Genomic DNA, 14,317 nt, shown 5'->3' on the forward strand with positions numbered 1-14,317 from the left:
GGCAGAAAGACCAGTTCAAGCTGCGTCCCCGAGGCAGCAGCAGACCACCTGCCCACTGCTTCTGCCTGCCCACTGCTTCTGCCTGCCCACCGCTTCCTTGTGCCCCACCTTCCGCAGCTTTTAATCCCAGGCCGCCTGGCAGACTTCTCTCCAGATCTCAGGCTTCTCCCAAACAGGCCAACCCCAGAAGGGTGCCTGCCCCTGGACAACCATGCCAGGAAGGAGGCACATTGGGCCATTGAGATAACTCTAAAGGCAGAACTTTCAGAATTGAACATCAGTGATACTGAGAAAGGAGGATCAGGAGGCCCTGTGAGCAGTCCAGCCCCTCCCCAAAGGCATCCCTCTCCAAGGCACCGGTCCACTTGCTTCCGAGCAGAAAAATCCCAGGTCCAAAGGCAGGCAGAGAGCCAGTCTGGGAAGGGGTTACTCTGCACCCCAAAGTCTCCAGGAAGCCCCAAACTCACCCTGAGCCTGCAACACCCAATTATCCAAATGGTCTTCAAAGCCTCAGATGCTTTACGACCCAGTGCAGCAGCCTGTGACCCTCAATACTATCAGCCCCACATCTTGTGTGCTCAGAGCCTCCCGAGGCTTCCAGTCCAGCACCCTCCCTGACCTCGGCCACGGCTGTCACTTGTGCCCATGGAGCGCTAGGGCCCGGCACTGTGCCTGCAGATCATTGGGCTCCGTGTGTTTTGCTGCGGGAAGAAAGGGAAGGAGGGAGAGGAGGGAGGGAGAGGGCAGCCGGGGCAGGGAGACTGAAGGAAGAAGGGCATTAGCAGCTGTCACTCCTGGAGCGCGGGCCTTTCCGGAACCGGGTGCTCTCTGTCTGCATACTGGGGGCAGCGTCTTTCCTCTTCCCCTTCTCCTCTTCACAATGTCTGACCATCTGCACATCCAAGAGGGAAGGAGAGGGTTTCCTAGATGCCTCAGACTCCGTGTGGATTCAGATTCTGCCTTAAGCAGATGGAGCTGGAGGTTAGGAAGGACCTGGGCCTGCAGGCGGAGGAGAGGCAGCTCTCCCTGCTGACTCCCCCCTTCCCTGACCCCTTCCCTCCTGGTCAGCACCTTCCTGGCTTGAGGGGAGTCCAGGGCTTTTCTTCTCTCCAAATTCTGGAGACGGGCAAGCCCTGGGGTTAGAAACAGCACCTTCTACCCTGTTCCGATCACAGCCTGAGTCTTGCACAAGTGCTCCTCGGGCTCTCAGTGGCTCCAGGATTCTGAGAACTCTGACGTGCTTCCACCATCTGACAGGCAAGAGGCCACATGGGCCTGGTTGGCCCACCCTTCCAGTGGTACCAGCAGTAACTCGGACCCAGCAGGGCACGGACACGGCTCAGCCTGGCGGGGCTGGGGTCCCTCCCATCCCCTGCTCGCTCCCCTCCCACCTCATCCAGAACTGCTCAAGGCCCCGGGGTTACTAAGTCAGGCCCTGTCCCTCCGATGCCTTCCTCTCCGCTTCCCCTCCCCCACGTCCCTTCCTTTCTCTGCCGACTGCCTCCACCTTCCCTCCTGTCCTAATCAGCTCAGGCTTAGGTGGCCGAATCTGCCTCCTACAGGGCCCATCTCCCTGCCCTCCTTCATACCACACATCACTGCCAGCACAATCTTCCTAAAGCACAAATTTGGCCGCATGCCCCCACGGATTAAAAACCTTCCGTGAGTCTCCATCTGATCTTCTAGGGAAGAAATAGCACTAATCTTGGTGACGTTATGCAAAACACTTCTGCTGCCCCACAGACGCTGTTCTTAGCACTTTCTCCACATCCCCCCCACCCTCCTCACAACCACGTTGAGGCAGATCTCACTCTTACCCCCAGTTACAGTTGAGGAGACTGAGATAGAGAGAGCCACTGACTTGCCCAAGGCCACACCACCAGGCTTCACTGGGACTTGAAAAGGATCCAAACTCCTTCGGCAAACCATCAAGGCCATCTGCGATGGCATTCAGACCTCTCCCTTACCTCCCAGGCAGCGCGGGCTCCCCAAAAGGCACTGACGCTCCCACTTCCAAACCGTCACTCATGCAGTTTCCTCACCAAGAACACCCTAACCTGTTGAAATCTGCCCCCGCCACAGTGCTACCTCCCAGAAGTCTGTCCCCTTCTCTGAGTACCTCCTCAAATGGGAATCCACTGACGAGGGACCTGACCCACTGTCTTTGTACGGCCATTTATGTTACATCTTCTGGGCCCAGAGGCCGGCGCAGCGTCTCCCTCCAAGCACCCGCAGACCCACAGTAAGGAGGAACACCCAAGGAAACACTTGTAGAATAGTGAGTGAATGAACGAATGAAAGTCACCCACACCTCCTCCATGAAGCCACAACCACACGGCTCCCGGTGTGGGAAAATACTGTTCCTCAAAAGCACTGAGATGTGTTTTTGTTTGTTTTGTTTTGGTTTTTGTTTGAGACAGAGTCTTGCTCTGCCACCCAGGCTGGAGTGCAGTGTTGCTATCTCGGCTCACTGCAAGCTCCGCCTCCCAGGTTTAAGCAATTCAACTGCCTCAGCCCCCTGAGTAGTTTGGATTATAGGTGCCTGCCACCATGCCTTAATTTTTGTATTTTTAGTGAAGATGGGGTTTCACCATGTTGGCCAGGTTGGTCTTGAACTCCTGGCCTCAAGTGATCCACCTACCTCGGGTTTCCAGAGTGCTGGGATTACAGTTGTGAGTCACCGTGCCCGGTCCAAAACACTGAGATTTGACTTCTTTCTAGGCCAAAGGTCATCTGGGCAGCAAGGCGGGAGCTCCTGGATCAGGAAAGTGCAGGCACACCATATCTCTGAGTGGTGGGGTGGTGACAGAGGCTGGCAGGCCACCAACAGGGCAGCATCTGTTCCCAAGCGAGGTGACTCAGACCTCGCCTTGTCCAACCTGCAGGCCTCCCACCAGTGGGGCTCTATAAGGCTGGCGCTTGCCTCCAGGGTTCTCCCCCACACGGGGTGCCAACCTGCCCAGGGGCAGAAGGGAGGTTGGGCGTGGGGAATGCCGGGTACAGTCAGAGTTTCCAGGACAGTTTGGAGTGGTGCCTCTTAATCTTGGCTGCACAGCACCTGAGAGCTTAAAATAGACCCCCACGCCTGGGCGCCCCCACCGCTGACCCACCAGGGCTCAGTGCAGGGGGATGGCTCACACGGCACATTTTCCAGAAGCTCCTGGCGTATCTTCCAGGTGCAGCCAGGGTTGGGAATTGCTGGCTTATGCAACCCAGCGGAGAGGTGGGAAAGGCAGAGCTGAGATCGGGTGGGGCCACCTGCGGTGGGGAAAGAGATGAGCTCACACCTGGAGATGGTAAACAGTGCAAAAGCAAGAAGCAGCTTGCAGAAGGAGGCGTTGGGCCTTTGCCCCAACTGCAGCCACGTGAGAGGGAAGCCGGGGAGGAGCCAGGTGCAGGCATCTGCCGGCTGGGCAGGGCCTGACTTCACTGGGCCCAGGCTGGGAAGGCCTCACCTGCTTCTCCAGCGGGAACGGAGGGCGACCCTGCGCAGCCTAGGCACTGCGGCCGTGGTTCACATGCAAAAACTAAAAGCTGGACTCATTTTCAGAGAAACTGAGATAGAATATTCTACCTAGACTGTTTCTGGAACACGTGATCACCGTACTGTTGGGAATCTGTTCTTTATGAGTTTTGTTGTTGTCCTTGTTTTTATAAAAGGGGGACTTAGTGTGGAGAGAGAAACAATGGCTTAGAATCTTAAAAGCTGGTCTTAGAAGTCTGAAGTCCACATCTTTGACTATCTGGTAGGGTGACATGCCTTCGACTCTGCCTATTTTTGGACCAAGAGGGGATGAGTTGGGATTTTGTGATCATACGAGGACTATTTTCATGGTTCTTGGACAACAGAAAGGGAGAACAAGAGAGGAGTCCTCTCTCTGCAGTTGCGTTTCTGGTTCTCCCTCTTGTTGCAGAGTACGACTCTGTGAAGATTTCCTTTAACCCCAATCAGCACTATGGAAGCCATCTCCCCCATGCTGGAGATGAGGCCTCCCTGGCAAAGGAGACTGCCAGGTCGTGCCATCACAGTGCATGTGGAGGGTTTCATGCAGAATCCAACACACTTGAGGAGCCTGTCATCTAGTTTAAGCATTGATGGGCTTTATTTCACTATTCAGGGTTCTGAGGATGGAGAATAGGCCTTGTCCACTAGGAGTGATGTAAGAGGTGCACTCTGAAAAGAACTGTACGAACAGGGAGAGATCACCTTCAGCCATTCACTTGGAAAAGAGGTGCAGAGGACCCCCTCTGCGCCAGGCCCAGCTGTGGAAAGCTTCCAAAAGCAGAAGGCATTTGATGTGGATCTTAACAGAAGGATTGGGTCACCAGGACTACCAGGATGGATATAAACTAGGATTTAAAAGATCCAGGGGGCAATCCAATGAAGAAAATGTATTATTTCGTCTATGAAATTTGAAACATTTATTTGGATCAGAAGTACAGTAATTCAATCTACCGATGAATCAATCTACCGATGAACCTCTTGGAAGATTTGGGGGAAGTTTTGCTTTACTTGAAATTAGTTTTGGTTTCCCCAATGCTGTCCCACCCAAGCCAGCTCCAGTAGCTTCATGAGTTCGGTTCTCCCCTGCTGAATGTCAGTTTCATATGTGATTCATATTTCAGACACCAAGCTCTTACCAACTACTTCAACCACTTGCAAAATATCCGTTTGATTGAGCCAGTGAATAAATCAGTGAATTGAAAGAAGTACTAAAGCAATAGATTTAAGTTGAAATTCTATTAGGGGAAAGAAACCTGCCAATCTATAAAATCCTGGACGTTGAAGACGTGTCCAATGGCTGAATCTTGAAATGAACCAGAAGCTCTCTTTCTCCAAAACCATTGAACCAAAATGCTAAAAGTGAAAAAACAAAATAAAAACAGACAACTTTAAACACTGTCAGGTTATGGTACAATGGTTAGGTGAACTGACTGCCACTAAAATCATTTACTAAAAGTAAAACTGAACAAAACTAAAAATTTAAACTCGGTAAATAAAACGTCAAAGAAATAGTCAACAACTGTTAGAATAGCTCATCCAATATGAATTTCTGTGAACTTTATTAAGTATCCTTTTAAAAAACTTTTCAGTAAGTTGGGAAATACCAGCACATTTACCATTTGCAGAACTAAGCTTCTGGCAAGTCAATTTTCAGAGAAGCAGCTTTCAAAGAACTGGGTTTTCCTAAGTGACCTGAAGCTGCGCCAGCTGCTCGGATGCTTCCTGGGCTCTGTCTATTCTCTTCGGTAGGTTCTGAGCTGAGACGGGGCACCCTTGTGGACCCAGACGTGGAGCATAGCCTGCCCACTGCCCTTGAGGGTCTTCAAGGCCATTCAGAGTCGGCAATGAGGCCATGTCTGTGCATCTCTAGTAACTCACAGTCGCCAGCTTCTGGAAGACATTCCACCATGTGGGTCCCAACCAACCCCACGACCAGACCCCCACCTCAAAACCAGTCCCTGGGCAGAGTCTGCCCAGGAAGCACCCCTTGAAGGCTGTCCCCTGACCCCATTCTGAGCCCTTGAATTCCACTCCAGGTCCTTCTCAGCACCTCACTCTAAGACCTGAAGTGAGCCACTTCCTCTCCAGTCCCTCAGGTTCCCTTCTTCGTCTCTTGGGTCAGTAGATTCAGAGAAGTTTCTGCTGCTTTCTTATTGCTTTGTGGCCCCATCAAAGCCCTTCTTAAGAATGGGCTCGACAACAATGAATAACTGGCTTAGAACACCCTGTCTGTTATTCTGTCTGCCCCAGACAGGTCGTCTGCCTCCCTAGGCTGTCCGAGTGGCTTCGCTTCTTTCCTTCCTTTTTTTTTTTTTTTTTTTTTTTGAGACAGAGTCTCGCTCTGTCACCCGGGCTGGAGTGCAGTGGCGCAATCTCGGCTCACTGCAAGCTCCGCCTCCCGGGTTCACGCCATTCTCCTGCCTCAGCCTCCGAGTAGCTAGGACTACAGGCGCCCGCCACCGCGCCCGGCTAATTTTTTGTATTTTTTAGTAGAGACGGGGTTTCACCGTGGTCTCGATCTCCTGACCTCGTGATCCGCCCGCCTCGGCCTCCCAAAGTGCTGGGATTACAAGCGTGAGCCACCGCGCCCGGCCTTTCCTTCCTTAATGCTTCTCTCTGATTGCCCATTTCCCAGACCTCCAAATCAGCAGAGCTTCCTGCCACAGCCCTCTTTGCAGGGGACTCACCCCTGCCCCCTGCCTGGCTCCAACTGCCAAGGCCACAGCCCTGGCGTGGACAACCAGACTCCCTGATGCCAAGTCGGCCACAAGCCTGGAGCAGGCCTTGGCTCTGGGATTCCAGACTGTATTCCCACGACATGATGGATGTTCTGAGAGGGACAGAATCGCCGAACTCAGGCCCGGGATCCTGTCTCTCCTTCACCGTTCTTCACTTAGACCCTTGTACCCGGGGCAGTGTGTGCGGCTGGGGACTCATGAGTCACACCTGCTGTGAGCACTAAGCACCTGCTACGTGGCAGGGGCTGCACTGGGCCACGTGTGGACTCCACAGGCAAAGGCCACCTTGGGACACGCTCACAGCAGCTTGCTCCGGAAGCCTGGGCTCTGCAGTGGGCTCTGAGTGCTTTCTAGTACGTTCTGCAGGCAGTGTGCCCGGTGCTAGCCTCACAGCACCCAGTAGCCCAGGCATTATTATTGATCTCATTTTCCAGGTAAGAAAACCAAGACTCAGAGAAGTCAAGGTATTTGCTGAAGGCCACATGGACAGCGGATCTGGGATTTAATTCCTTCTCCATCTCATTCTGGAGGCTCCAGGGGTGACACAACCATTGAATGGAATATGATCAGCCACTAAAAGCAATGGCGTGGGTCTCCATTATTTTCACAGGGAAAGGTGTCCACAATATAGCATTAAATAGAGAACGGTTACAGAGTCATCTGCATGATGGCATTTCTGGGAAGGAAAAGTATGTAGAAATAGAAGTATGTGAGTGGATAGAAAAGGAAAAAAAAAGACAGGGTATGTTCCAAAATATTTACACATGGTCTTTGCTTAGAAAATTGTTTCCATTTTATCCTGCTGTCTATGCTTGTGTAGGTGAGCATTGGACTGACAATTCTGAAGTCCCTTCCTGATGACCAGCATGATCTTTTCCTTCCCAAGAACTACGTTTCTCTTGCCCACCTCCCCACCTTACACAAGGCACAGCTGAGCCCAGACAGGGGTGGCAGCTGACCTAAAACCACCCAGCAGAGCACGCCCCAAGCTTCAGGCCTGGAGCCCGGGAGTCCTGACTCCACACTCACGGGGGCCTGGGGCCTGACCAGACCAGTGAGGCCTCTGACCCTTCACTCCCTGAGGGAATGTGCCCCAGTCTGTGCAGCAGCTGCCCCCGGGCCCTCCTTCAATACCAGTGCTAGGTAGAAAGGCTGATGGTGGCCCAGGAGGAGGGTCTGGGCTTGGCCTGGCCATTGCAGGAGACTCCAGGGTTCACCTTTCCCCTTTGCTCCCACCACCTGGAATCCCTGCTGCCTGAAGCACCCCCACTATGGCATCCCTCTAAGCAAGACCAGAGCTCATCATTCAACAGCAGCTGTTCTGGTGGGCTCGACCAAGAAGTCAAGGACCCCCTGACAAGGAAGCTTCAGCACAAGCCAGCGGCTCTCAGTGTGTGTGTGGAGTGGGCATGAGTGAGTGTCTCTTCTTCAGTGCACATGCCTGACTCCTGTCCACTCCATACTCTCCTGGCATGGCCTGGGGAGGGACTGGCCGACAGACACTCCCCAGGCCTGACCCTGTCCCCCTATGCCTGCCCAAACTGTGCGCTGACATTGGTGCTGCCTCCATGCAGAGCCGGGAAGGATCAGACCCATGGCCGGGTCAGGGGTCCTGCCCAAGAAGAGGGAGAGGTGGGGGTTGGCTGATCTGCAGGATTTGGTTCCATGGAGAGCTGGAGAAATGGATTCCAGGAAACCAGGAAGGCAGGGAGAGCAGACACCCAAGGTGGGAGAGAGGGGCCTGGGCAGCCAGAGCCCAGGGCAAGTGTGTGGAATGTCGCCGCATCCCTGGAAGTTAAGCAGGAATGTGGTGGGAGACGTACACCCATGGATGCTTCCAAGAGGCACAGCAAATTCCTGCTCTCAGGCAGAATTCCCAGAAACAGCAGGTGACTGGTCCCTACTCACCTTAGAAACGCCCACCGCACGGGAGACGGGCGAAGCTCCCTCTGGAACTTTCTCCCTGCTCGACGACCTCTCACCTTCAGGAGACGGGCGAAGCTCCCTCTCGAACTTTCTCCCTGCTCCACGACCTCCCTCCTGCCCCCTCCTCTCATCTTCAGGCTTCTTGTCTTTGCTAAGACTCCAGGGGAGTCCAGGGAGGCCAAGGGGGTCCCTCCTCCAGCAAACATTCACTGAGGGAGGAGTGGCCCTGTTTATTCAAAGCAATTCATACGTTCTGTGTGCAGCAGGCTACACCCTGGAGGTATAGGAATTAGGAACTGCCCTGCAGGCCCTGAGGGGCTCCAGTCTGGGTCTGAGGGAGAAGAAAAATTGAGAAACTGCTGTTTACCTAGAGACAGGTAAATATTGTCAGCGAGGAATGTGCAAATGGCCCAGGGTTAGAGGATGACCTTCCCTGCAGAAAAGGCCCCAGGGATTGCACAGGATGCCAGGCTGAGCCTTCTTTAGTCCCCCGGGCCTTCCTTCAATACCAAGCTGATCCTTCTTCAGTCTGGCATCCTGTGCAATTCCTGGGACTTTTCTGCAGGGAAGGTTGCCGTTTCCTCTACAACCCTCCTCCTTGCCCCGTTAAAAGATCCCCCAATAAAAGTCAATCGGGTGGCTCGCCCTGCCTGTAATCCCAGCACTTTGTGAGGCGGATCACCTGAGGTCAGGAGTTCAAGACCAGCCTGGCCAACACGGAGAAATCCCGTCTTTACTAAAATGCAAAAATAAGCCAGCATGGTGCATGCCTGTAGTCCCAGCTACTTGGGAGGCTGAGGCAGGAGAATCGCTTGAACCCAGGAGGCCAAGATTGAAGTGAGCTGAGATTGCACAGCTGTATTCCAGCCTTGGGTGACAGAGCCAGACTCCGTCTCAAAAAAAAAAAAAGTCAATCAGACCAAGGCTTTTGGGGCCCTGACTCCCATTTCCCTCGAAGTGTATGGGTTTCTGGACAGGTTTTTAGCCTCCGGGTACCATTCCCTCATCCTCATCTGGGTCGATCAGCTCAGCCCTGGTGCCCTCCACTGTCCCGGTTCTAACATTGCAAGCCCAGCATTCCAAGATTGCTTACATTCCAGCCAGTCAGGATGGTGCCCACCCCATTGCCTGAGCTCTTAGCCCACAGGGGAGCTCCCCTGTTGCTTCCAGAAAAAGGAACAGAAGTGTGGTCCACACTGCAGGTCTCCAGGCCTGGTCTCCTGGCTACTCCCCCAGCAGCAAACCAGCCTGAGCTGCTTTCTCTCACCTGCTCCCTTACACGTGGAGCTGATTCCTTTTCTAAGTGAGTGGATAGAGAGGGGGATGGAAGAGCCAGCAGATGCCTCCATAGCCTGCAGAGACGGCAACAGGACCGTGTTTCTGAGGGCGGGCCAGGGCCTTCCTTCCTGGGACCCAGGAACTTCCATTCCAGTGCATTTTCTTCTCAAAGGTTGGACCTTGGTCCACAGTTGCAAGGAGAGGCCAGATCTAACCATCATGACAAATCCGGATGTATATGCTGACCCTAGAGTTGGTAACGCTACTGTAGAAAATGTCTTCTTTGGCCAGGTGTGGTGGCTCATGCCTGTAATTCTGGCACTGGGAGGCTGAGGCGAGTGGATCACCTGAGGTCAGGAGTTCGAGACCAGCCTATCCAACATGGCAAAACCCTGTTTCTACTAAAAAATACAAAAAAAATTGCCGGGCGTGGTGGCGCAGGCCTGTAACCCCAGCTACTCAGGAGGCTGAGGCAGGAGAATCGCTTGAACCTAGGAGACAGAGGTTGCAGTGAGCCGAGATCACACCACAGCATTCCAGCCTGGGCGACAGAGCGAGATTCCATCTCAAAAAAAAAAAGAAAAAAAATGCCTTGTTTGTTTCTTTCTTTTTGGTTTTGGTTTTTCTTTAGCCCTTCCAGATTCTGTCCCAACCCCCAACTATAGAAATGGAGACAGGCAGGTGCCTTGCTAGTTCCATGGAAAACTCAAGCCCTTTTCTCCCAAGTCGGTCAACAGACTGTGGAGTCAGGGCCAGTGGGGCAGGGCCTTCCCACAGGGGAAAATCCAGCAAAGCTTCGGGCTGTGGGTCTCTGGAGGCGTGGCCTCATGCGGGAGGGTGGAGCTTCGGGCTGTGGTTCTCTGGAGGCGTGGCCTCATGCGGGAGGGTGGAGCTTCGGGCTGTGGGCCTCTGGAGGCGTGGCCTCATGCGGGAGGGTGGAGCTTCGGGCTGTGGGCCTCTGGAGGCGTGGCCTCATGTGGGAGGGTGGAGCTTCGGGCTGTGGGTCTCTGGAGGCGTGGCCTCACGCGGGAGGGTGGAGCTTCGGGTTGTGGGTCTCTGGAGGCGTGGCCTCACGCGGGAGGGTCGAGTTCCCCGTGTGCTCCTCTCTGCAATTTCTAACCTTCCGTGATGCGCCCATGTTATTTTTAATATGAAACATTTCAGACACATAAAAATATAGAGACTAACATAGAGGACACCCACATAACCGTCAACATCATCAGCTAAAGAAATGACACCTTCAGAACCAGCTGAGGCCCCTCTGATGCCTTCCCCAAACCCCTCCCGCGTGCTCCAGAGCACACATCAGTCCTGAATTAGAAGTTTATTTTCCCCATGTATGAGCTGCATGTGTCTTCAAAATCAGGTATTTTTTAAAAGAAAAGAAAATCGATTTTGCCCTCTACAGATTTCAGCTGCTGTCCTCAGACTTTGGGACCCTCCCGGACGAGGAGCATTTCCAAAGAAATTTGTGTAATGGTGAGACTCCCCATTTTGCAGAGTGAGAACACGAAGGAAAAGAAACACCAAAAAAAAAAAAAAAAATCTCCTGTGATTCCAGTAGCTTCCTAAGAGAAAGGAACTCAGTGGTGAAAATGCAGCATATCCTCAGAATTTAAAAAGTGAACGCAAAGCCTTTATTTTTCTTTTGTTATTTTATTTTATTTTTCTACACAGACCCTGGAAAACCTCTTCTTGACCAGCTTGGCACTGAGGAATCATCACTTCAGAAATGAGACCTCTGGGACCCGCGTCCCTGAGAGGATGGGGCTTTCCTGGAGGACCTCCGGGCAGAGCTGGGATGGGCATAGACTTTGCCGAGGGCCTCCTGGTCGGTCAGGCGGCCAGGCAGGTCTGAGGCTGCCTCTGCTCTGTTCCCCTCTCACCTCCTCATCTCTCTTCGACTCCCTCTGCAGCCCTTCCTGTTCAGAGCCCTGAGGGAGGAGACTGGGGTGTCCACCTCTTCTCTCCCTAGCCCCAGGTGCGCCCTGCCCACAGGCCAGGCAGAGGAGGGAAGGTCTGGCCCCAGTCCTGAGGCTGGAAGGGCCTGGGGAGCACTGGCCAGGCTCTGAGCTCTGGGCAAGAAGGAACAGGTCGCAATGAGTGACCGCAAGAGATCGTGGTGACTCCTGAAAACGCCCAGGCCCCGCCTCAGTGCCCCGGGCCACTCCTGGCTCCCCAGGCTTTGTGCTGAAGCCGAGATAAAGTGGACAGGCCCACCTCGCTCCTCCACAGGTGTGCGCCCCCCCGCAGGTGTGCCCCCCCCCCCAGGCGTGCCCGAGAGCACGGCAGGTGGGAAAGTAACGAATCCTGACTCCAAGGCCAGGGCCGCCACCTCCCCGAAGCCCGATTTCACCCGATGCTACCATAAGGTGGCCTTGGCTGCTCCTGTACCCACCTGGAGCTTCAGTTTCCACATCTGCCAAGCGAGGCGCCTGGGTGCGACCATCTGAGACCCAGGACAAAGGGAGCCCTGGGAACGCCCGGCTGTGATGAGCGAGCCTGGGTCTCGTTTCTAAACCTCAGGGCACTAACACAACCCAAGTCCATACAGGGCTGTGCCCTGTCAGGGTGGAGGGCCCTCCTGCTCAGCCCCGTCCTTCTCCCCCTTGCTCTGCCCTTTCCCCACCTCCCCCAACCCTAACCACACAGACGCACGCGCGTGCGCACACACACACACACATACACACAGACGCACAGATGCACACACAGTAACACACAGACTCACGGACACATAGACACAAAGACACACACACAGACACAGAGACACATAGATGCACACACAGACAGACACAGACTCACAGATACAGACACACACACAGAGACAGTGACACACACACAGACACACACAAAGACACACAGACACATACCGACACACACGGACACAGGCACGCAGACCCACAGATAGACACACACAGATACACAGACACAGACAGACACACACAGACACACGGATAGATACACAGACACACAGACAAAGACATACCTAGACACACACACACAGACACAGACATACAGACACAGATACACACAGATACATACACAGGCACACACAGGAACACACAGACATACCTAGACACATAGATACACACACAGAGCCACACAGACACACACATACACATACACATACACATATGCACAGACATAAACACATACACAGACACACACAGACATACACAGACACACAGATAGACACACAGACATACACAGACACACAGATAGATACACAGATAGGCACACAGACACACACAAACATAGACACAGACACACGCAGACACAGACACACACAGATAAACACACGCAGACACAGAGACACAGAGACACACACACACAGATACACACACAAAGCCACACACAGACACAGACACACAGACACAGAGACACACTCAGACACCCACACAGATACACACATACACATGCAGATGCACACAAGGACACACAGACACACAAACATACAGAGACTTACAGATGCACACATGCAGAGACACATACAGACACACGAACATGCACACACAGATGCACACACAGACATACACTATATTATTTGCAGCCGAAGAGAGGCAGGCTGCGTGCAGAGGCTGGCAGCTGGGCTCCGTCCGTCCGTGCGAGGCACGGGCTCCTGTTTGTGCAGGACACGTGCCCAGGTCCTCACCAGCAGCTCAGGCAGAACCTGGAGCCAGAGACCCCGCCCAGCACCATCCTCACACATCCTCTGCCCACCTGCCCTCGGCTCCGCGTCAGGGGAGGCAGGAGGTGCCCCTGGGGCCTGCTCCAGGCAGTTCTCCCGCCGCAGGTGAGAGCGGTGGGCTGGGAGAGGGGTGGGCTGGAAGGAACCCTGGAAGCAGGCGGGGGCCCTCAGAGGCCGCCGCCCCACAAACACCAAGCACACATGGGACTCGGCAGTCCTTTATTTAGATCAATGCGGGGCTGAGGGACCCTCAGGGCAGCCCCGAGCTGGGGAGACCCATTCCACTGCAGGGCAAAGGGGAACCAGGCCCAAGGAGGCCGCCTTCTGCCCAAGGTCTGGAGGCAGAGAGGGGCTCGCAGGCGGCCCGAGGGCGCCGCATCCAGGCCCCGGAGCGCAAAGCCTTCCTCCCGGGGGGGAGGCAGTCTCCCATCCACCGACCAGGTTTCCCTGGAGAGTCCCAGCACAAAAGCAGCAGCGGGCGGTGGCCCCGAAGGCTCAGGGCGCAGCCAGGGGGACGCAGGCGGGGAGCCTCACTCCTGGGCGAGCATCCTCGCGAACTCCTCGTAGTTCACCCGCCCGTCCTGGTCCACGTCGGCCTCGCGGATCATGGCGTCCAGCTCCTCCTGCGGCAGCGGCTGCCCCAGCCCCGCCATGGCCTGCTTGAGCTCGTCCACGGTGATGTGGCCGTCGCCGTCCTGGTCGAAGGCGCGGAAGGCGACCTGCAGGTCCTCCAGGCCGGCCCTGGCCTTCTTCACCGCCGCCAGGAACTCCTGGAAGCTGATTTCGCCGTCGCCGTCGCTGTCCAACTGGGAAATGAGTTTCTTTAGCTGGGCCTCCGAGAGGTTCTTGCCCAGGGCCTTCAGCGCCGCGTCCAGCTCCTGGGCATTGATGGTGCCGTTTCCATCCTTGTCGACCGTGGAGAAGGCCTTTTTGTACTCGGCTTCCTGCTCAGGAGTCAGCTCACCGGCCATGCCTGCGTCCCCTGCACCTCGCGGAGCCTCCCAGCTGCTGCCCACCGGCCCTCAACCTGCTGCTTCTCAGAGCTCGTGGTCCAGAGTGCAGGCAGCCGCAGGGATCCGGGCAGCGTCTGTCCCAGACAGTTCTGCCTTGGCCGGGGAACCCCCTCCTTTTCTGCAATCGGAACAAAGGGAGGAGGAGGCTCCCCACCCTCCAAATGCCCTG

The 14,317-nt window shown here is 54.7% G+C and overlaps 1 protein-coding gene across 1 annotated transcript; it reads right to left on the reverse strand.

Moving 5' to 3' along the window:
- Positions 1-13,665: 13,665 nt before the first annotated feature.
- On the reverse strand, positions 13,666-14,106 carry CALML5 (calmodulin like 5). The gene has a single exon (XM_055296837.1). It carries the CDS (start codon positions 14,104-14,106, stop codon positions 13,666-13,668), a length of 441 nt encoding a protein of 146 aa, XP_055152812.1.
- Between the last annotated feature and the right edge of the window lie 211 nt (positions 14,107-14,317).

The sequence above is a fragment of the Symphalangus syndactylus genome, chromosome 10 (genome assembly GCF_028878055.3).
Source record: "Symphalangus syndactylus isolate Jambi chromosome 10, NHGRI_mSymSyn1-v2.1_pri, whole genome shotgun sequence".
NCBI lineage: Eukaryota > Metazoa > Chordata > Mammalia > Primates > Hylobatidae > Symphalangus > Symphalangus syndactylus.

Excerpts from the sequence above, each read along its gene's own strand:
- CALML5 (XM_055296837.1), bottom strand. The coding sequence starts at position 14,106 with ATGGCCGGTGAGCTGACTCCTGAGCAGGAAGCCGAGTACAAAAAGGCC.